General features: G+C 46.8%; 1 protein-coding gene across 7 annotated transcripts in view; it reads left to right on the forward strand.

Moving 5' to 3' along the window:
• The window catches only part of ATF6 (activating transcription factor 6), a 366260-nt gene that overhangs the window by 341922 nt on the left and 1444 nt on the right, over positions 1-22894 (forward strand). For 3 of the 7 annotated variants that reach the window (XM_039485531.1, XM_039485530.1, XM_039485532.1), the window contains one exon: positions 20121-22311. In XM_039485531.1, coding sequence (XP_039341465.1) covers positions 20121-20329 — 209 coding nt within the window. In that variant the 3' untranslated portion in view covers positions 20330-22311. Of the gene's footprint in view, positions 1-20120; positions 22312-22894 lie in introns of those variants that run through there. The other 4 variants (XM_039485527.1, XM_039485529.1, XR_005583814.1 and 1 more) reach the window with 3 other exon arrangements.

Genomic DNA, 22894 nt, shown 5'->3' on the forward strand with positions numbered 1-22894 from the left:
ATGGACACCAGCCCATGAAAGACTGGACTGCACACTTCCAGGTCGTTTCCCATGAAGGTGCCATATAGACTTCAAATGATAGTGACTGTTGGTCCTCAATGATCACAGGTGAGAAAGTTATATCTTGTTGTCAGACCCCTCAGCCATCCAGTTCCCCAAACCAATGCAGGTTGCATTACCTCCTCTTACCTCTTCTCTCCACCTCCCCCACCTTAAAAAAAAAACCTGAATAAGAAAAGAGGAAAGATGTAAATTTTGGAAACTAGTGATATGCGATCTTTATGTCGAAGCTGACTCACACAGCTCAGTGCAAATACCAGCATCAGGCATAAGTTACCAGAATAGGCCACTGAGTCACAGTATATCAATGGATCCAAGATGCGAGGAGGTAGCATGGGGAAGTCTGGGAGCATGGAGGCCATGCAGGCAAGGACCAAGAGGAAGATGGAAATCTGGGTGAGCTTGGGGCATGGGTGATAGAGGTGGATGGGTCTGGGGACATGTGCAAGGCCCAGGGTGGTAAGAGGGAGCCGTGTTGGAGTCTGGGGTTTGAGGAAGCCAGTGTGTGTGCATGGGTGGGCTAAGGACCTGAGGTGGCACTGAGACGTGGGGGAGGGCATGGGAGAGTTTAAGATTAAGCTTGATAAGTTTATGGAGGGAATGGTTTGATAGGATAACGTGATTTAGTCAATAGGTCAATAACATGCCACCACTGGTAATTAGTACCGAGGGTCAATGTTGGGATATTGAAAGTCTTTTTCCTGAGTGTCTGGCTTGAGAGTCTTGCCCGCATGCTCGGGGTTCAGCTGATCGCCATATTTGGGGTCGGGAAGGAATTTTCCTCCAGGGTAGATTGGCAGTGGCCCTGGAGGTTTTTCGCCTTCCTCCGCAGCATAGGGCAGGGGTCGCTTGAAGTCTTTAAATCAGGATTTGGGGACTTCAACAGCTGAGTCAAGGGAGAGAATTATTTCAGGAGTGGGTGGGTCAGCTTTTGTGGCCTGCATCTTGCGGGAGGTCAGACTAGATGATCATAATGGTCCCTTCTGATCTTAAGTTCTATGATTCTATGATTCTATGAGAGCTAGGGTAAGAGTCCCTATGGCTCACCATGCCTGCAGAGCTGCCCCAGCCCTTCTAGCTCCTAAGTGATTTAGGAGCAAAACTTTCAGTGACTTTCAGTGAGATATGTGCTCTGAAGGCACTTAGAGGCTTTGAAACTCCTTTAAGCTGTACAGACTGCCCACTGGGAGACAGAAGAGCTTTGGAGAGGAGTCAGCACCATGCTTTCCTAGCTGTCGGTAATACTTCACTACAGCCTTGGCTGAGAAGAGGAGAGAGTTTGCCATTTTCTTTATTCACTGATGGCCTAGCAGTGTGTGCATTAGTAAGGTTCTACTATAGCCTAGTGGTTCTATTCAGTCCATATATGTATCCCAACAGTCATATGCTTATCCAAAGCCCTGATCTAGCAGGAGGGATGGAAATTGTGTAAGAATGGGCTTTCTTATGGAATTTCCCATGCAGGTTCTGGCCACACTGTGAAAGAGCCACAGGAGTTTCTAGTTCCACTTTCTGTCTTTGCACTAAACAAAGATGTGCAAAAGGCATAACTGACAAAAAGCTGTAGCAGTTTCCTGCATTACCAATAGATCCTGGATTGGATTCACCTTTGACTGGAGCTTCCAGACAGATTGTATTCTCTTCAAACCATTTGCTCATCCTAGGCATTTGCTGGTATTATGTATTGTATTTTATGGAAAAGGAGAAGATTAATAAGAAAAAGCCTGAAAAAAGTGGTTCAAGTATTTTGTGCACAAAAGTAACTGAATCTGTGTCAAATTAATTCATATGTAGTTAGATAGGAAACAATAGAGAAATGAGATCATAAAGGCCAATTCCCCAGCAATATTTCATAATGCATTGGTTTCCTAAATTGCTAAATAAGCAATCCATTGTCGTGTATTCAGAGAGAACTGCTGTGGGTCCTGCCCCTTTGTTAATACAAAAGAGAATATATTATGGTTTTTACTGTGGTTTGACAAGCAAGTTCTGGCACTGTTAGTTTTCCGTATACAGGGTATGTACTGCAGATGGAATTTGCTTAGGAACATACCATACAAGAAGGGGGTAAAAAGTGAATCATGAATTAATTGAACTGCAGAGTTAGTGTTTCAGATTTCAGAGGGGTAGCTGTGTTAGTCTGGATCTGTAAAAAGCAACAAAGAGTCCTGTGGCACCTTAAAGACTAACAGATGTATTGAAGCATAAGCTTTTGTGGTCACTTCGTCAGTGTTTCAGATGCAAATCTAGGATTATTACACAAGTTTGTTTTTCCAGTTGATGGATAAGAACACTTTAAAATCCCTTTAAGTAGATACAAAAAAAATCCATGATATTGACTGTAAATATGGATATAGTTCCATATAAAGCCAAATTCTTCTGTCAGAGCTGCAAAGTAGATCTTGTTATCAATATTCCGTTTTCTAGGCACATTCTCTAGGCACTTTAACCCTAGGTGCCAGTGTGACACTCCCAATGGTAATACAAGAGCATGAGTACCAACATCAAGGCAAATTGATAAACACCAGGCACAAATCACAAATTGGTTGTGAGTCCTAAACTTGGATATCACCAACCACCTGCACTAAGTGAAAACTCCTCAGGCACTTAAACAGCTTTAGCACAGAGTCACGGTTCCCTTGGGTACTCCAGTCTGTTTGCCATCCAAGTGAGCATATCTCGTGATAGATGGCCCATATACCAAGAATCACTGCAATATTCAGGTTACTCCTAATCCCAAAAGACCTGTCACTTATCCCAGGTCAATTGTGCTTTAAGTCACACCCCAAAGACAAAGCTTATAGCCAATCCTATAGTAAACTATATGAAGATTTAATAAATAGGAAAAGGAAATTAAAGAGTTATTTACAAGGTTAAAGTAAGAAATCATAGATACACAAATTAATTAGAGTCTTAGGTTTCAAAAAGTAATATAGGCTTCTATAATCTGCAAACTCTATTCGTCCTTTAGCTGGGGATCTCTTGTGTATACCTAGAAACTCCTTGCTTACCCAGAGACCAAGCAGGTCCTTAGTTCCTTTGCTTTTGGGGTTTTATCCCCCATCTGCCATGTTCTCTGAGCTGCAAACTCAGCTGGTGGAAGGAATCCACTTGTATGACTCATCTTCATGAGGAAAGCAGAACAAGAATAGTCTTTAGTCCTTTTGTTGATAATTTCTCAATAAAGATGTAGGGAGTTTCTAGAGTCAAACTGGTATCAATGAGTCTGCTATTTTGCGAGGGACATAGTAATTTCTGTAGAAGAGGAACTCTTCACACTAATTTATGTCCCTCTCCTATATGGTGATTCATCCAGTCACAGAGGCTCACACTTCACCCACTCAACTATTACATTACAATATGGAATACAGATAGTAAAAGTAAGCTTAAGGCAGGCAGCAACTCAGAAGCATTCAATAGAGTCCAAACACTGCACACTTTCCTATAATTCAAATACCTGCTCTATGAATATTAACCCACAAGTGAACCAGACAGATTCCAGCTATGCATCTGTCAGTGTTCAGTTGAGACATGGGGACCTTGGCATGAACTGGCACCTGGTCTGCCAGCATCACAACACAGCCAGTACTACATTATACTCTCCCTAAATGCATGCCATTCCGTGCACATCAGTGGTACAGAATATCATGCTGAGGTCTGTTCTACAGGTCAAGGAGCAAAATTTGGTCCTAACTTTGTGAAGTTGCCTTCACCATCTCTGTAACATCAAATTCTGGTTGTGTCACCCATTCTTATTCTAAGTTTGAGTCCGACTAACCCAGGGGTGGGCAGACTTCTTGGCACAAGGGCCACATTGGGGTAGCAAAACTATATGGAGGGCCGGGTAATAAAGGCTGTGCCTCCCTAAACAGCCTGGCCCCCACCCCCTATCTGACCCCTCCCACTTCCTGCCCCTTGACTGCCCCCCTCAGAACCACCAACCCATCCAACCCCCCTCGCTCCTTCTCCCCTAACCGCACCCTCCTGGGACCCCCCCCAGCCCCTAACCACCCCCTGGGACTCCACCCCCTATCCAACCCTTTCCCCGCCCCGTTCCCAGTCCCCTGACTGCCCCGACCCCTATCCACACTCCAGCCCCCTGACAGGCCTCCCGGGACCCCACGCCTGTCCTACTCCCCCTGTTCCCCATGCCTGACCCCTATCCACACCCCCACCCCCTGAGACTCCCACACTTATCCAACCCCCTCCCGTTCCCCATCCCATGACTGCCCCCCAGAACCTCCACCCCATCCAACCGCCCCCTGCTCCCTGTCCCCTGACTGCCCTCCAGGACCCCCCGTCCCTTATCCAACCCCTCGGCCTCAGCCCCCTTACCATGCTGCTCAGAGCATGTCTGGCAGCCAGACACGCTGCCATGTTGCTCTGCAGGAGTTTGCAGCCAAGCCACCCAGAGCACTGCCTGCACAGCAGAGTGGCTGCAGGGGAGGGGGCTAGCCTCCCCCGCCGGAAGCTCAAGGGCCAGGCAGGATTGTCCCATGGCCGGATGTGGCCCGCGGGCCGTAGTTTGCCCACCTCTGGACTAACCTGTCTGAATATATTTGCAAATGTTCTAAATTGAAGATTACATAATTCCTACTAATATTAAATTCTAGGTGGCAAATACATTTTACTGTTGTTTTGTGGTTTGCAGCCTATTGTTAGTAACTGTGATAGCTTTTTATTTCTGTAGTGAAATGAAGCATAATTCCATAATGAGATCACACTGTTAAAACTCACAAAAAATGAATGGACTGTGGAGCAAATGAGGAGGCTTGGACATGAGTTTTCTGCCTTGAGAAAACTGTTGGAGAAAATTCACAAGATTAAGACAAACATGATGGTGAAAGAGTATAATAGCCTTTTTCAGTCTTTAGATTGCAGCCCCTCAGGCATTGCCATTGGTTGGCTGAGACCACTGTAGGCTCTGGTCTGTAGTCTTTCTCTAAATCAGATTTCTGCCACTACTTCAACCGGGTCCTCCCTGCCCATGGTGTGGATTCTAGCACTTCCTGCTATGAACCTTCTCCTTTGAACCTCCAGAGGACCTCCTGCAGAAGAATCCAAGGCACATCCAAGGAGAGCCAGTTGCGAGTCATTGCATGTCAGTGCCACAGTATGAAAGAAATTAGAACTAAACATATATCCCCATGGTCAGATACCATGTCCCAGGCATTTAAATAAGAGCTTTCCAGATTCCACCAGCGACCCCCACTACAGTGTGAAATGTTCCCAGGTCTCCTCCATCACACTCTGGCTGCTGGGATCTGACTGTCAGACTGTAATAAGCCTCGGAAATGCCAAGATTCCCAGGGTCCCCTCTGCAGCACAAAGCACTAAGGGGAGCCGTTGTATGAAGAGATGGTAACTTTTCCTGCCTGCAGTATTTTACACACACTCCTGTTTATTTCTTGGGACTGGTTGTAGTGTGGAAGGGCCAGGGTCATTGCCTGGCAAGGGCACACAGGCAAGCAGTCCATGGGTTCGGGTAAGAGATCTACCCAGTCCTGCAAATTCTGGCCTATTAGCTAGTCAGGAATCTGTGGTATCAATTGCCCCAACAGTGCTGGCATTGTGTCTGTTGCCCAGATTGTGTTGTCAGTGACTCCCCCAGCACTGCTGTGTATTTCTTCCAGGAGGATATCATACTCACCTGTTTCTTTTGTAAGCTGTTGTGTAGTGTTGTTGTGCTGTGTAACATTGCCTGAGCAACTGCCTTGTTCCCCCACAACCCCCAGAAAGAGCTGCATTTCAGTGGTGGATGAAATTGTCCTAGTGTGTATTTTGTATGTTGTTTTGTAAAGCCCTTCAGTGTCCCTCAGGATGAAAGGCATAATGTAAATGTAAAGGGTTACCTGGAAATGATTGCAGAGGTGTTCTGATAATGATGTTTTCAGTAGCACCTCTGATTTCAAAGCCCAAGTCCCATCAACAGCCAGTGGAACTTAAGCTCCTAACTCACATAGGTACTTTTCAAAGCTTACCCACTGATGATAAAACAATGGGGAATCCTTGTGGCACCTTAGAGACTAACAAATTTATTTGGGCATAAGCTTTTGTGGGCTAAAACCCACTTCATCAGATGCATGGAGTGAAAAATACCATAAGCAGTATAAATATTACAGTAACTTAGCGTTCTGGTGAACCTTCCAGCCTTAAAATGCGTTTGTTCTCATACTTCCTTAACTTGCTGACAAGAATACTGTGGGATACCATATCAAAAGCTTTGCTAAAGTCAAGGAATAACATGTCCACTTCTTTCCCCTCATCCACAGACCCAGTTATCTTGTCATAGAAGGCAATTAGGTTAGTCAGGCATAACTTGCCCTTGGTGAATCTATGCTGACTGTTCCTGATCACTTTCCTCTCCTCTAAGTGCTTCAGAATTGATTCCTTGAGGACCTGCTCCATGATTTTTCCAGGGACTGAGGTGAAGCTGACTGGCCTGTAGTTCCCCGGATCTTCCTTCTTCCCTTTTTTAAAGATGGGCACTACATTAGCCTTTTTCCAGTCATCCGGGACCTCCCCCGATCGCCATGAGTTTTAAAAGATAATGGCCCAACGGCTCTGCAAGGCTCTGCAATCACATCCGCCAACTCCTTTAGCACCCTTGGATGCAGCACATCCAGCCCCATGGACTTGTGCTCGTCCAGTTTTTCTAAATAGTCTCGAACCACTTCTTTCTCCACAGAGGACTGGTCACCTTCTCCCCATACTGTGCTGCCCAGTGCAGCAGTCTGGGAGCTGACTTTGTTTGTGAAGACAGAGGCAAAAAAAGCATTGAGTACATTAGCTTTTTCCACATCCTCTGTCACTAGATTGCCTCCCTCATTCAGTAAGGGGCCCACACTTTCCTTGTCCACCTTCTTGTTTCTAACATACCTGAAGAAACCCTTCTTGTTACTCTTAACATCTCTTGCTAGCTGCAACTCCAAGTGTGATTTGGCCTTCCTGATTTCACTCTTGCATGCCTGAGCGATATTTTTATACTCCTCCCTGGTCATTTGTCCAATCTTCCACTTCTTGTAAGCTTCTTTTTTGCATTTAAGATCAGCAAGGATTTCACTGTTAAGCCAAGCTGGTCGCCTGCCATATTTACTATTCGTGTCACCATGACCCTCCTATTTAAGCATGTGATCTCTTGATCTTCCAGGAACTCTTGCAAAAAGAACAGGAGTACTTGTGGCACCTTAGAGACTAACAAATTTATTTGAGCATAAGCTTTCGTGGGCTAAAACCCACTTCATTGGATGCATAGAATGGAACACAGAGAAGATATTTATACATACAGAGAACATGAAAAGGTGGGAGTAGCCATACCAACTGTAAGAGGCCAATCAGTTAAGATGAGCTATCATCAGCAGGAGAGAGAAAAAAACTTTTGAAGTGATAATCGAGATGACCCATAGAAGGTGTGAGGATATTTTAACATGGGGAAATAGAGTCAATTAGTGTAATGACCCAACCATTCCCAGTCTCTGTTCAAACCTAAGTTAATTGTATCTAATTTGCATATTAATTCTCTTGCTGCACCATTGCCCTGCAGCTCCCTTGAGGCAGTAGTGCAGCAGTGACTTTACAGGGCAGAGCGAACCTAAACTTTGGACTATGAGAGGGAGTGAAGATACCTGTTTCTGTTTGTGTGCTGGAGGATTTAGGGAACCCGATTATAATTACCTGCTCTGAAATCCGGTCAGTGTGCCAGGGCTAACACCCTTAGCGACAGGTCCTCAGCTTTCACGTAAAACACAACCTGGCATTAGGAGTCACTATGCTGTTACAGGTGCCAGCTCTGGGGGACAGGGCACTTACTTATTCCTTGCACAGCTCCCCAGGGCTCCTCACAGGTCTCCCACCTGAGACTGGCAGGATATGCCACAACAGGATTACCTGGCCCTACGAATCCTTTAAAGGACCATTATTATTGTGTGACGAATGCCACAGCGCTGCCTTCCACTGCAATGCTGGCATCTTACGTAACTGCACCCCCTGTGAAGTGTTTCCCCTCCCACGTCCATGTCCCCTGTGACAGGCTGCATCTCGGAAGAGAAGCTTGCTGAAGTTCAAGGGAAGATAGAATCCTTTCTTCTCATGGTCCATGTGATACAACCCAGAGAGGGAATCTCTGGGAATTTGGCTTCCCAGTTGTTCTCATGTAACATCTCATTCCTGGAAGGGGTGGGAGTGAATCTGAGCCCGTGGGCTTTGACCCTGTTTGCATTTCCCAGGCAGCTGCACTGGAGACTGGAGTGCCGCCTTTGCTCTAGTTCAGCCATTCTTTAGCCAGCAGATTGTTTTCTTACTGAACAGTTTTTAAAAACATGTTTATTTGGGGGCAGGGCAGCTTGGGTGAAGGACTGTGCTCTCTACCAAGCCTCTGGGGTTGGAGCTGCCTCTGTGCACTGGGAAGCAGACAACTGTGCCAGGAGAGTCCTTCAAGCACTGATGCCTTGGCCTAGAGACACAATCCTCTTCCCATCTGCAATACATCCCCTATGGCACACAAGCCTACTCCTCCTCCCCATCCCTGCTAAAGCCCCCCTCACATGACTGTTCATTGGCTCCTGCAGCCCTGTGCACTGTCTGCCCCGCAAACTGCTGCAGCTCTGAAAACGTAATGACTGCTGAACTGTTCACAGCAGAAGTTCAGAGAAATGAGACCATGGCCTAGCTACTTGCACTACATACAGGAGGGTCTCTGCACCCTTTGGAGGACCACTAAAGGAGTTATTGTGCTCTTAGGACTCTACCCAACTTTTCCAGGGCAGCTACAGTCACAGGAATCAGCAATTCCCAAACCTTGACCCTTACCTGCTTCACCATTGTGATTAGGACACCACAATTTATTAGACTAGGCCCAAAACTACAGTTTTTAAAAACCCTCAAACCAAACAAAAAAATCTAGCCTGAATATAAAGGGTTTAATTAAAAATGTAGCTGGGTAATTTTGCATCTAAGGTTGTTTGGTCAGTTCACTAGCTGTTCGTGAGGCTCTGGCACAGTGCTGCTGTGTGGGAAGGGGCTGTGGTCAGTTCATGAGTGCTGTGGTCACATGACCACCAGCGAGCAATGCAGTACCTAGGAGACCTTTGCAGCCAGTATACTGGGGGCCAGGGTTCGTAGGGAGAAAAGGTGGCGGCCCCAAGCCCTGTGCTGAGCACATCTTAACCGGACCCCGCAATCTGGCCCATTGTTTGTTTTCCTAGCAATGCCGTTCTGCGGGAGACATACAAGGAGACCTGGGAAGGAACAGTACCTTTACTTGAATGCTCCAAGGGTCCATTTTAACTTATCTTGGTGTCTGATGGACAGTTAAGCTTTACCACTTAGGTAAGGCCACTGAAAGTAATTTTTCTTGAAAGGGGCTCAAACGCATCTTGCTTTTTAAAAGAAAAGTGATTTGGCTCAAAAAGCAAATAATACTTTCTCCATTGCCTCAAGCAATACAGCACAGAAGGTAAATCTGTCCCATTTGTAAACATTTTAGAACCACTGATATGTTCTTGGGATGAGTGTGTTTTTTGTCTCCATAGCTATTACAGTATCACTGCTATTTAAGACTTATTTGGTAGTGCATAGCAGCTCTTCCAATGGAAAAATTATCCAGACTACTGAGCATAGTATGAATGAGAACATTTGCAGAAATTTAAACAGCAAACGGGCTGCAAGTGAGCTACATTTGGGGAGAACTGTACTAGAAGATTAGGGTTGGAAGAGACCTCAGGAGGTCATCTAGTCCAACCCCCTGCTCAAAACAGGACCACCCCAACTAAATCATCCCAGCTAGGGCTTTGTCAAGCCAGGCCTTAAAAACCTCTAAGGATTCAGATTCAACCACCTCCCTAGGCAATAGGGTGACCAGATGTCCCGATTTTATAGGGACAGTCCCAATTTTGGGGTCTTTTTCTTATATAGGCTCCTATTACCCCCCACCCCCATCCCGATTTTTCACATTTGCTGTCTGGTCATCTTACTAGGCAACCCATTTCAGTGCTTCACCACCCTCCTAGGGAAATAGTTTTTCCTAATTAATATCCAACCTAGACCTCCCCCACTGCAACTTGAGACCATTACTCCTTGTTCTGTCATAACCCCCTTTCAGGTAGTTGAAAACAGCTATCAAATCCCACCTTATTCTTCTCTTCTGCAGACTAAACAATCCCAGTTCCCTCAGGCTCTCCTCATAAGGCATGTGCTCCAGCCCCCTAGTCATTTTTGTTGCCCTCCACTGAACTCTCTCCAATTTGTCCACATCCTTTCTGTAGTGGGGGGCCCAAAACTGGATGCACTACTCCAGATATGGACTCACCAGTGCTGAATAGAAGGGAATAATCACTTCCCTCGATCTACTGGCAATGCTCCTACTAATGCAGCCCAATATGCCATTAACCTTCTTGGCAACAAGGGCACACTGTTGACTCATATCCAGCTTCTCATCCGTTGTAAACCCCAGGTCCTTTTCTGCAGAACTGCCACTTAGCCAGTCGGTCCCCAGCCTGTAGCAGTGCATGGGATTCTTCCGTCCTAAGTGCAGGACTCTGCACTTGTCCTTGTTGAACCTCATCAGATTTCTTTTGGCCCAATTCTCCAATTTGTCTATGTCACTCTGGACCCTACCCCTACCCTCTAGAGTATCTACCTCTCCCCACAACTTAGTGTCATCCACAAACTTGCTGAAGGTGCAGTCTATCCCATCATCCAGATTATTAATGAAGATGTTGAACAAAACTGGCCCCAGGACCGCTCCCTGAGGCACTCTGCTTGATACTGGCTGCCAACTAGACATCGAGCCATTGATCACTACCTGTTGAGCATGATGATCTAGCCAGCTTTCTATCCACTTTATAGTCCATTCATCCAAGCCATACTACTTTAACTTGCTGGCTTCTTAACTTCCTTGAATTAATTCCTATTTGAAATAGAGTAGCTCTTTTAGACAAATATCCAATCTTGATTTAAAAATTGCCTTGATGGAGAATCCATCATGACCCAAGGTAAATGGTTCCAGTGGTTAATTCCCATGACTATTAAAAATGTACACCTTTATTTCTAGTCTGAATTTGTCTAGCTTCTACTTCCAGCCATTGGATTCTGTTAGGCCTCTGTCTGCTAGATTAGTATGTGAGAGTCAGGGTGGGGGAGGTAATATCTTTTATTGGACCAATTTCTGTTGGTAGAAGAGACAAGCTTTCGAGCTACACAGAGCTTTTCTTCAGACTGGAAAAGGTAACCAGAGTGTCACAGCTAAATACAATATGGGACAGCTTGTCAAGCATAAGGGGTTAACACATACTGCCGAACACCACTTAGAGTAAAGTTGGCAATTAACCCCACTGCAGTCATAGGTCAAAGGAGGGTCAATAGGTTACAAATTGTTGTAAAGAGCCATAAAACCAGTGCCTCTTTCATTTGAGGATAAGGACTGAGGTCAAATATGGAGTGATCGTTCTGTGAAAGGCCCATGGGTAACAGAGTGTCTTTACACTATTCTGTGTGAGTTCATTCGAGATCGAAGTGATTGTATGGTTTCATAGAATCATAGAATATCAGGGTTGGAAGGAGGTCATCCAGTCCAACCCCTTGCTCAAAGCAGGACCAACACCAACTAAATCATTCCAGCCAGGGCTTTCTCAAGCCTGACCTTAAAAACCTCTAAGGAAGGAGATTCCACCACCTCCCTAGGTAATTCATTCCAGTGCTTCACAACCCTCCTAGTGAAAAAGTTTTTCCTAATATCTAACCTAAACTGCCTCCACTGCAACTTGAGACCGTTACTCCTTGTTCTGTCATCAGGTACCACTGAAAACAGTCTAGATCCATCCTCTTTGGAACCCCCTTTCAGGTAGTTGAAAGCAGCTATCAAATCAAATCAAATCCCCTCTCATTCTTCTCTTCTTCAGACTAAACAATCCCAGTTCCCTCAGCCGCTCCTCATGAGTCATTTTTGTTGCCCTCCGCTGGACTCTTTTCAATTTTTCCACATCCTTCTTGTAGTGTGGGGTCCAAAACTGGACAAAGTACTCCAGATGAGACCTCACCAATGTCGAATAGAGGGAAATGATCATGTCCCTCGATCTGCTGGCAATCAGTGTGGCAGCAAGGGCACACTGTTGACTCATATCCAGCTTCTTGTCCACTGTAACCCCTAGGTCCTTTTCTGCAGAACTGCTGCCTAGTCATTCCGTCCCTAGTCTGTAGCAGTGCATGGGATTCTTCCATCCTAAATGCAAGATTTTGCATTTATCCTTGCTGAACCTCATCAGATTTCTTTTGGACCAATCCTCTAATTTGTCTAGGTCCATCTGTATCCTATCCCTACCCTCCAGCTTATCTACCACTCCTCCCAGTTGAGTGTCATCTGCAAGCTTGCTGAGTGTGCAGTCAACACCATCCTCCAGATCATTAATGAAGATATTGAACAAAACTGGTCCCAGGACTGACCCTTGGGGCACTCAATTTGCCATGGTGTGGCCTTATGAGGCCTTGTCTGCACACACTTGCCTTAGTTTAACTAATGGTGTGTTTTTTAAATAATTTAGTAGCCGTGGTGCCACTTTGTTTGTAGATATACTTATTTTGGTTTAAGCACTGTTTATTTCCATTTAGCTCAATCTGTATGGTTACGTTTTGATGCAGAAAGACCTTAGAGATCTGCAAGCTTGCTACATGCAGTTTGGTCGAGCCTTCAGAAATTCCTGGTCTGTCAGTACTGCAGCAAGATCAAATGCTGATTGCAGGAGACAGTGCTTCAGTCAGTGCCCCTGAGCTCTTCTTCTGAGGAAGTCCTTGCTAGCAAGTCTCCTAAACTGGAGCTCTGTGGAGACAGTGTCATGAAGGAGGAAAAGGGGTTGTTTCCCATTGTCCTTGCTGTTTTGCCTCCACAGGGCCACACCAACCCTCCTGCAACTTCAGTGCTCAACTCTACAGGGCTTCAGGAGAAACATGAATAGATGTTAGAATCATAGAATCCTAGGGTTAGAAGGAACCACAAGGGTCAGTCACAACAGCCCCTTGCCAAGATGCAGGATTTGTTCTGGCTAAACCATCCAAGACAAATGGCTACCAGTCTCTCTTTGAAAACCTTCAATGAAGGCGCTTCCATGACTTCCCTAGGCAGTCTGTTCCATTGTCCTGCTGCTCTTACAGTTAGGAATTTTTTCCTGAGATTTAATCTAAATCTGCTGTGCTATAGTTTGAACCCATTGACCCTTGTCCTGCCCTCTGTGTCAAGAGAGAACAACTTTTCTCTATCTTTTTTATGGTTGCCTTTCAAGTATTTGAAGGCTGCTGTCGTGTCCACCCTTAATCTCCTCATTTCCAAACTAAACATAGCCAGTTCCTTCAGCCTTTGCTTGTGTGACTTGCATTCTATCCCTTTGATCATCTTTGTCACTCACTTCTGGATCCTTTCCAGTTTCTCTACATCCTTTCTATACAGCGTTGACCAAAATTGGACACAGTACTCCAGCTGAGGCCTAACCAGTGTCAAGTAGTATCACTTCTCGTGACTTGCATGCTATGCCTTTGTTAATTTCAAGCCTAAACTTGTTGAACGCCTGTTTATATCCATTTGTTCTTGTGCTAAGATTGGCACTTAACTCCTCTCCCTCCCAGAGGGTTTTTAATCCCTCGGATGTAGTTATAGAGAGCAATCATATCTGCCTTCAGCCTTCGTTATCTTAGGCTAAACAAGCCAAGCTCCTTGAGTCTCCTTTCGTAAGGTAGATTTTCCATTCCTCTCATCATGCAAGTAGTTCTTCTCTGCACCTGTTCCAGTTTGAATTCATCTTTCTTAAACATGGGAGACCAGAACTGCACACAGTATTCCAGATGGGATTTCACCAGTGCCTTGTACAATGGTAATAACATTTTCCTGTCTCTACTGGAAATACCTCACCTGATGCATCCAAGGATTACATTAACCTTTTTCACAGCTTCATCACATTGGTGGCTCATAGTCATCCTGTGATCAACCCATATACCCAGGTCTTTCTCCCCCTCTGTTGCTTCCAAATTATACGTCCTGAATTGTTTTGAATCATGGTTTTCAAAAGCCCTTTGCTTAAGCAATGCTAACAACTAATTAGATGCAAGCTAAAGTGGCATAAAAAACAAAGTACGGGTTTTCAGCATAAAAACAAAGTACGGATTTTTTAAAAAACCCAACAGGTTCTGGAGTTTTGTCCTGAGGTAGCATAGCACACAGGGCTGTATGTTATGAAGTGTAAAAAGGAGCAGTAAATCTATTTATAAATACAAATTCCTTTACACAGACCTGTTTCACTTGCATAACCCTGCAAAACTATCAGTCACAGATAACTCAGGGCAGTAAACATTAGAAGCAACTTAGCCCCTCTGTGTTTCTGAACATTATGTCAGTGAAAAGCAGCTAAGTTTAATGCAGACTGGAAAGTGCAAACATTCCAGCAGATTAACAGGGATAGGAACAATATTGAGTCCTGGGGCTTTCAATCCCAGCTTATTTTTGGCCAGTCTGCCAGGCTGTCCACCTCGCTGCATGAGGCAATAGAGGGTTTCTGGGCACAGGGCTCAGTGGTACATGGCTGAGCTGACTGGGAGTTGGAGAGGAAGGATTGGGTTAAGCACGTTAGGCTACTACAGAGAAGGGAGACTGGATGGCGCCAATGATTAGCAATGCACAGTTCAGAGACCCCAGTGGATTCTTGATCACTTGGCATCTGTAGATCAAGACTTGGGGGTCTCCTTCTGAAAGATCTACTCTGACTCAAGCAGAGCTGGATGCAGAAGTCACTGCATGAGGCTCTCTGTCCTGTGTTATGCAGGAGCTCAGACTGGAAGCTGGCCCCTTCTGGCCTTGAAATCTATTAATGTACACGGCATCGGGAGTGGGGGAGCTAAGCTAGCTTTGAACTTTTTCAGCTGCAAGTGTAGGCCATGATCATGGCTACAATCTGCAGTAGGGCATTTCATCAAATAATTCCCACCCACAGCATTGTTGGTTCAGCTGTACTGGCATTAGCCCTAGCATTAGCCTTCCAGCATTTGTACGAACCTGTTTGTGTGTGATTTTAAACCTTCCTTTCAGACTCTAAGGGCTAGTCTACACTAAAAGTGCTACATCAGCACAGCTGTGCCACTGAGGCGCATCTGGTGAAGACACCCTATCCCAGCGAGAGAGATCTCTCCCATCAGCATAATAAATGGGAGCTATGCTGGCAGAGAAGCTCTCCCACCAACACAGCACTGTTCATACCGGTGCTTAGGTCGCTGTAACTTACGTCACTATGAGGAGTGGCTTTTTCACACCCCTGAGCTACATAAATTATGCTGAAGTAAGTGGTAGTGTAGACCTGGCCTAACTTACCCAAATCAAAATAGAATTCCCCCGAACTCTGAAAGCTTCACCTTAGTGGCTCTTTCTCTGCAAAACATCAGCTGTCTCTTCCGAGGCAGTTTGGTGTTAGAGCTGGTGAAAAAAGATCATGGGAAGCATTATTGTATCCATTATCCACATTCTCAGGAGTGGCTGAATCATCTTTGCTCAGACTTTCCACAGTGATTCACCATGACAGAGTAGGCCTTGAGAATTTTACCCTTAAAAGTGAAAGAATCAGAAAGCTATTGTCTCCCTGAAGTGTAGATTTAGCTCTGAGCCTGATAAGCAAAAAATTGGTGGGTAATGTTTGGTTAAATGTTGTGTGTGTGATGTTAAATGACTAGGACAGACAGACATTTTTCCAAGGCACACAAACCATGATGTCTTTCTTCTGTTAATAACGATAATATTTGCATTTTCATACAAGGACTGCCACACACTTGACAAATATGAATTAAGCTTCAAAACAACCCCATACAGTCCTGTAGGTGAAATACCTCCATTTACATATGGAAAAACTCACCCTTAGAGACACCCACACAGCAGGTCTTTGACAGCTGGGGTAGAACCCAGGAATCCTGACTTCTATCTGCATCTTGGCAGGAGTTTAGATTAGATGACCCTTGCAGTCCCTTCTAACCCCATGGTTCTATGATTCCAGGCACTGAAAACCTCCTTTCCTGCCCCCACCCCCCGCCGGCAAATACATACGGGTGTAATCCCCTTGTTCATACAGTTTGTTTTCTCTTGTTATTAGCATCTGTATTGCAGTAGTGCCTGGAGCCCTAATCCTAGATTAGGACCCACTGTGCTGGGCTCTGCACAGTCAGACCAAAGAGATGGTACCTGCCCCAAGAGCTTACAATGCAAGTAGTTTCTCTGCCCAGCATGGCTGGGGGCTCCATTTTCTTGATCAGTCTGGGTCCTCCCTAGCCTTAACCACAAGAGCACAAAGGATGAGGAGTTCTCCACATCAAAGGGAACCATGCTATTCCCTCTTCTCTGTCCCCACCACCGGGAGAGGCTCCTCTCGCCTCCCTAGGTTCCTTCTAACCCCACACACAGTCTGTGCCCAGGCAGATTGCCTTCCATTCCTTGTGTGACTCCTCTCCCCAAAGCCAGTTTCTTCCAGACCCCTGCCAGCGTTACCTTGGCCAACAGCCTGTCTCCCAGCTGCTTCCTGCTGCTAGTTCCACGGAGTGCCCAGTTTCCCCAGCGGGAGCTGCTGATGTGTTTGCTGTCCCATGGGCCAAGCCAAGCTCCAGTAAAGGGAGTGAGGGTAGAGGTGGAGGGACACGCCATATCAGGAGTGCAGGCCGCAGGCAGAGGGTGAGTTTCTATCAGTTGGTATATGAGACAATGGAACAACCCTGACCCACTTTTCTTCCTATGAGCCTGAAGCCATCTATCACCTCGTGCACTGCTGCCCCAGCTGTCAGGTTCTCTCCAAAGGCACCCTGGAGATTTGCATGGCTGTGGGAGTGCTGTCCAGCCCTCTCCCTCAGTCAGTCCCATTATCAGCATGCTCCTGCCTGAGGTGTACAGGAAGAGTGGCGACTGAACAGAGCACAACCACACCCTTGCTGGTGCTGGAGCTCCCCTGCCCATGAGTTTCAGGAGTGCAGGAAAGAGAGGGACAGACTGCCAAGGACATTCCAAGCTGGCGGTGGGTGTGAGGGTGAAGCAGGCAAGAGGTTAAAGCTGCCAAATGAGCAGGAGAGAAGTCCCAAAGGGGGACATTCTTGCCTCAGACCTTGCAAGCCTTTCACCTCCCACACCCCCCAGCCAGCTCCTGCAGCCCCCCTAGTGAAGAGCCCATTCACAGGAGTATTAGTCAATTGTCCAGTGTTCAAAGCAGCAGCCTGAGTTCTCAGCAGCCTGGCAGTCACATCTAGCCCCTGGCTCTGTTCACAGGGTGGCACACCCCAAGTGCAAGGGAGATCAAACATTTCCATTTCCTTCACAGCCTGTCAGCCCCTTAGACTAGGTTGCCTCCTGTTTTTCATTACTGCACCAGACATATTTGATATAAAGACTGCTGCAGGTGGCATGCGGCATAAGGGATGCAGCCCTGATTGTGAGCCATCAGCTAGAATCAAAGTTAATTCAGGAAAGCAGTAAAATTGGTAACATGTTGTCATGAATAGTTAGTAAAGGGTTAAAGCATAGTACCTGGTGGGCACCTGACCTGAGGACCAATCAGGGAAGAGATTTTGAAACTCCTAGGAGGGAACTTTTTCTCTTTGTTTGGGGGGGTCTTTGTCTTTGGCCGTTTGGAGTTCAAGAGACCAGACGAGTTAATCAAGTCCCTACAATTTCCACCTTTCTGAACTAATTTCTTCTAGTCAAGATAGTGAGTATTAGAAAGATACTTTGTGTCCTTATCTAATAATCCTATGTTTGCAATTCTGTGTGTTTGTTATTGATTATCCTTAATTCTGCTTGTACTGGTTGTACTGAGAAAGAGAGAGGATTCTCTCCAGAACTTAGCAAGGTTATACCCTATGAGTGCCCAGCTTGGATTCATAGAGATTCTGTATTTTCTTTTGTTCTCTTAATAAATTCTTTTCTTTTCTTTGGACTTGGTTAATTCCTTCCCTTGGGGAAATTCAGTGGAAGGAGGGGGAAGTGGGCTGCTTCCCTGTGTGTAGAGATTCAAGGCGTTTGAATCCAGGCATCTCTGTCTCCGGAGCAGGCTGGAGAGAGGGAAGAGGGGGGAGGGGGGAGGGGGAAGGTTCCTCCTCTGTGAATTGATCTGTGTTCCCAAGGGGGGAAACAGGGGTGTCCCGGCCCACGGAATTGACCGGGTGGTGGCAGCCGAAGGGGAGACCTACCCTAGGATTTTGGGGTGGGGGGAAGACATGCTGGTCCTCACTTTGAAACCGGCCAGTTTCAAGTGAGGGTTCAGACCAGGACACATGTATTTCATGCCTCTGATCCATAAATTTTCCATTGTACAAGCTTCCATCTTGAGACACAGAAATCAAACTCAGCTGACTACTTTAGAGCTCCTAGCTCCAAAGGCAAAAACCTAAGAGCTCCCCAGAGACACTGGCTTTGTTTTCAATGACTCAGATGTCCTTCTCTCCCCCTTCCCCCCCCCTCCCACATCTACCTTTAAACTCTGGACAGTAAGCACCCCACTGATTGCATTCCCCAGTCAGCTCAGAGCCTAGCCCCTCTCTGCGAACATACAGGCTCTCTAGGCAATGGAAGAGCCATGGGTTCAGGGCCTGGCAGGGTGATTGACTGCGAGGGTTGGTGCAGGGCAGAGGATTATATTCCCAGCTGAAATGGTGACTTGTTCTCTCATCCTGTCCCTAAGTTTTATGCTAAAACATTTCTCAAGTAGTGCTATTGTCCCCAAAGACAAATGAGCATATGTAGCACATATCCAGCTGTAGTCACTGACCAGAGCTTAGAGATGGACCCTGGGCCCAGGCCCACAAGGCCCAGGCTTTGGAACTGGCCTCTCTCTCTACCATGAGCCAGCCCAAAAGGCCAGACAGGAATGCCCAAACTTTCCATCTCTGTTAAAGACCATGAGTGAACAGTGTTGTTATATGTTATATGCAGAGCTGGGGGTTTCTCAGCCATGAGGCTCCCTAGGTCCTGTGACCATTCAGATAATGATGAGCCCTAATCATCTGAGCTCCTTTCTACTCTGCATGGTCATGGAAATGCCTATGGCATGTTTTGTTTGCAGTGTTGTTGTAGCCGTGTTGGTCCCAGAATATTGGAGAGACAAGGTGGGGGAAGGAATATCTTTGATTGGACCAACTCTCTATGGCATTTTTGTAAGAAGAGGGGTTATGCCCTAATGTCAATGGCCAAAATTTCCCCTCATTATCATGTCACTGACATGGAGTGTGCTGAGTGATTGATGCTCCCACCCTGTCAGGATCCTGACAAGGGTAGTCAGAGCAGGATCAGACTGGAGGCTGAGAGTAGCAGAGGAGTTCTTAGTCAGGTTCCAGTCTGGGCTTGATACCAAGGATCAGAGTCTGAGTGAGGGGTCAGGAGGCAAGGTCCAAGTCAAGCGAGATCAAAGCCAGAAGGTCGTGGGAGCTACAAGAGATCCCCACTGTTGCCAGGACACTTCCTGGAATCCCCTTCGGCTTATACAGGGCAGGGAGCCAATCAGGAGCCATAGAGCTGTGGCATATCGGACCCCTTGAGGCGAGACTTCCCATGGTCTGTGTCCACAGCAGGTTGTAGGTAGTGGAGCACAAGCTGGTTATAGCTGCTGCTGGAGGGTAGCATGGAGGTGTCTGCTGCCTGACAGCCAGGGCTGGCTCCAGGCACCAGCTTATCAACCAGGTGCTTGGGGCGGCAACTCCGGAGAGGGGCGGCACTTTCACGTATTTGGTGGCAATTCAGTGGAGGGTCCCTCACTCCCGCGAAGGACCTCCCGCTGAATTGCCGCAGATCTCGATCGCGGCTTCTTTTTTTTTTTGACTGCTTGGGGCAGCCAAACCCCTGAAGCCAGCCCTGCTGACAGCTCTTCAGGCCCGGATTCAAGACTCCCTGGGCCTTACACACCCCAGAGGTGGCTGCATGCGCGTGGTTTATGAAAACTCTTTGGGTCCAAAGGCCTTAGAAAGTATCTTTATATCCTGGTTTCAAAGGGTTTTCCCAAACTTCAAGCCAACATACCAGAAAGGAGATGCTGCTGAGGTACTAATGCTACCCTTTCCTTTTGCAGAGAATGTGATAAATGGGCAGGACTACGAGGTGATGATGCAGATAGACTGTGAAGTGATGGACACCAGGATTCTGCATATCAAAAGCTCCTCCATACCCCGATACCTTCGAGAACAGCAAGGAAATCAGACCAACCCCTTCTATAGCGCTGCTCCCACCGTCCCTGAGACAGCCCACCCCATGAGAGCAATCGTGGAATCAGTGCAGTAGCTCCCAGAAGCCTCACAGCTGCAGTCTCTGAGCCTCAGCAAGGAGGCAGAAATGTTTGGTGATACAAATGCAGCTTTCACCACTATCACTATTACTAGGTAAACAGCTGGGGATACCCAGATCCAGCACTAGGCCCTACCACTTGCAGTTAGACTGTCCTTTCCAGGACTCCTAGAACTGCAGAGGCTCAGCCCAGGCATAATTCCAGCACTGATACTCCTCCTCAAGTGGAACATTTTACCAGAACCCTGTGATGCTGCCCTGCCCGTTGCCTTCCCAGCCTTGCTGGTGCACCCTACCTAGCCTCTTCCCGTCAGATACGTCCCATGATGGCCCTGGGCAGTGTTTGACATCATACTCGTAATGACAGCGAGTGAACGGACATCCTGCAGGTACAGGGCAGGCAGGCGAAGGAAGCTGGGCAGACGAGTGGTGATGTCTGAGAGTGGCAGTATGGCCTGGTAGCCAGCAAGCAGGGCTGGGGCCAGGAGGACAGGGCCTTATCTGTTGTATGATCTGGAATAACTTCCTTGACCTGTATTTCAGCATCCCCATTTCTAAACTGGGGCTAACCCCTGCCCTACCTCACAGAGGAGGGGGTTCTGAGGTTTGATTAGCTGCTGTTTATGGAGAGCTGGGGATCTTGTGGAGGGAGGCTCTGGTAGAAATCCAGAGTCGCAGTATTTATTTACACTCAAGCATGTTAGCAAACAGGGCAGGAGAAGAATGGGCAAGTTTAACTGTGGAGGGGGCAGCGAGACATGGGGTGCCCTAGAACCAACATGTCCTGTACCTGTGCAGAAGTAGGGCTGCAGCTTTTGTCTGGAACTGTGCGCAGTGAACCATTCTGCTCACACTCTGCTCTGTACTTACTGCCAGGTACCAGGATGGGAGAAAGGAACAGCTGGCCTGGCCTCTATGGTTCCCCCTGCAGGCAAGAAGAAGAGTGGCTCCACGCAGGAACCACTGCAAAGCTGAGCTCTGCATGTCCAGAGCAGGCACAAGCTGCACGGCCCCCTGGAATCGTCCCCCACAGAGCCAAACCAGCTCTACTGCTTGCAGAGCCACTGCCCTCATGGAGGAAGAATAGGGACTGGATTTGGGCTAGATTTTAAGATTCCCCCAGTCTAACTTCCTGCAGTGCACAGGACATGGTGGGGATTATTCCAGTCTAATAGTTGTCACCACTACAAACTTCCTCTGGCTGCTCAGTCTGAATGTATTGCCCTGGAATCCCATTCCATGCAGCACCCTCCATTTCTGGCCACACAATGCAGCTCCTTGCTCTCCCAGGCACACACACACTCTTCTCACCAGTGAATTCCTGCCATTTGATTCCTTGCTAGGGAAATTTGTGCTAGCTCCTTGTGGGAAATGAATAGCATTTTTAAAACACTCTCATGATTGAGAAAAGCTTTGTCCCCTTAGCATGCTGAGTCCCCTTCCTAGCGCAGAAGCCAGCATTATCCTTGGATCATTTGCTCCCTGGAGAAAGCCAAGCTATGTGCAATTTAATATCTGTGGAAACAAACAGCAGACGCTTCCTTAAAAGAGAGATTTGGAGAAAAATACACAAAATGTTTTAACAATGAACCTTCCTTTGTGCCCTGTGTGAGCACAGTGTGTTGGTTCACAGTGTTTTTTTAAAGAGCCAGCACACTGCCTCACCTGCACCTTGTGGTGCATCTTTGACTTGCCAGAGAGTGACTGCTACATCATCTGCCATGGTATGAATCGTGAGATCAGACACAAGTGGCCCTAGCTCACCAGAGAAAGGTCCTGTCTGCCACCTAGCTGCTGTACAACATGGGGCTGGTCTAGAACAGAACTGTATGGGGATCCCAGGCACCATCACTATGGAGCAGACATGCCAAACCTGTGAAAAAAAACGCAGAAATTGGGCTTGTTTTTTACTTAGTTGGCTTGTGAGTTGCTTGTTGGCTAGTTTTTGGTTTGTAGCTTGTTTTGCTTGTTGCTTATTAGAGCTTGTTGCTTCTTTTTTTTTGATTGGCTCCCGGCAAGCAGGGGTAAGGGGGGGAGAGGGTCAGGGGTGCACAGCGGGCCCACCACAGCTTATTGTGAAAGTTGGGGTGCTTATTTACCATGTGAAAGTTGGCAACTGTGCTATGGAGGCAGTGTCCCTGCCAGCTCCTGTGTTAGAGTCACTACGATGTATTTTAGGCAATATGGGATTTTTATTTTTTAAATGCCATGTCTGAGCAGCCTGGCCCTGATCCAAGTTAGGCAAATCTAGCAAGAAGAAATCAGTCAGCTGAGCTACTTCTTGTACTTCCTGTTATGGGATGTTCATTTTATGCTAGTGGTTCTTCAGTCTCATGGGGTCCCTTTCACTTGTGTGTGCGCTAGTTTGTAATGGAGCATGGGCTCCTTAGAGCTGGGGGCCAATGCCTTTGAGTAGCCCAAGCTGCATTGCAAGTTACAGGCCAGACAGCTGAATGAGAACTGGGCAGCAGGGCAGAGAAATGCCCCTCTAAAATGGGTGAGGAATTGGGCACCAGCTACAAAAAACAGAGCTACCAGCAGAGGTGAATACCTCCATAGCAA

Source organism: Mauremys reevesii, linkage group 8, assembly GCF_016161935.1.
Source record: "Mauremys reevesii isolate NIE-2019 linkage group 8, ASM1616193v1, whole genome shotgun sequence".
NCBI classification, from domain to species: Eukaryota; Metazoa; Chordata; order Testudines; family Geoemydidae; genus Mauremys; species Mauremys reevesii.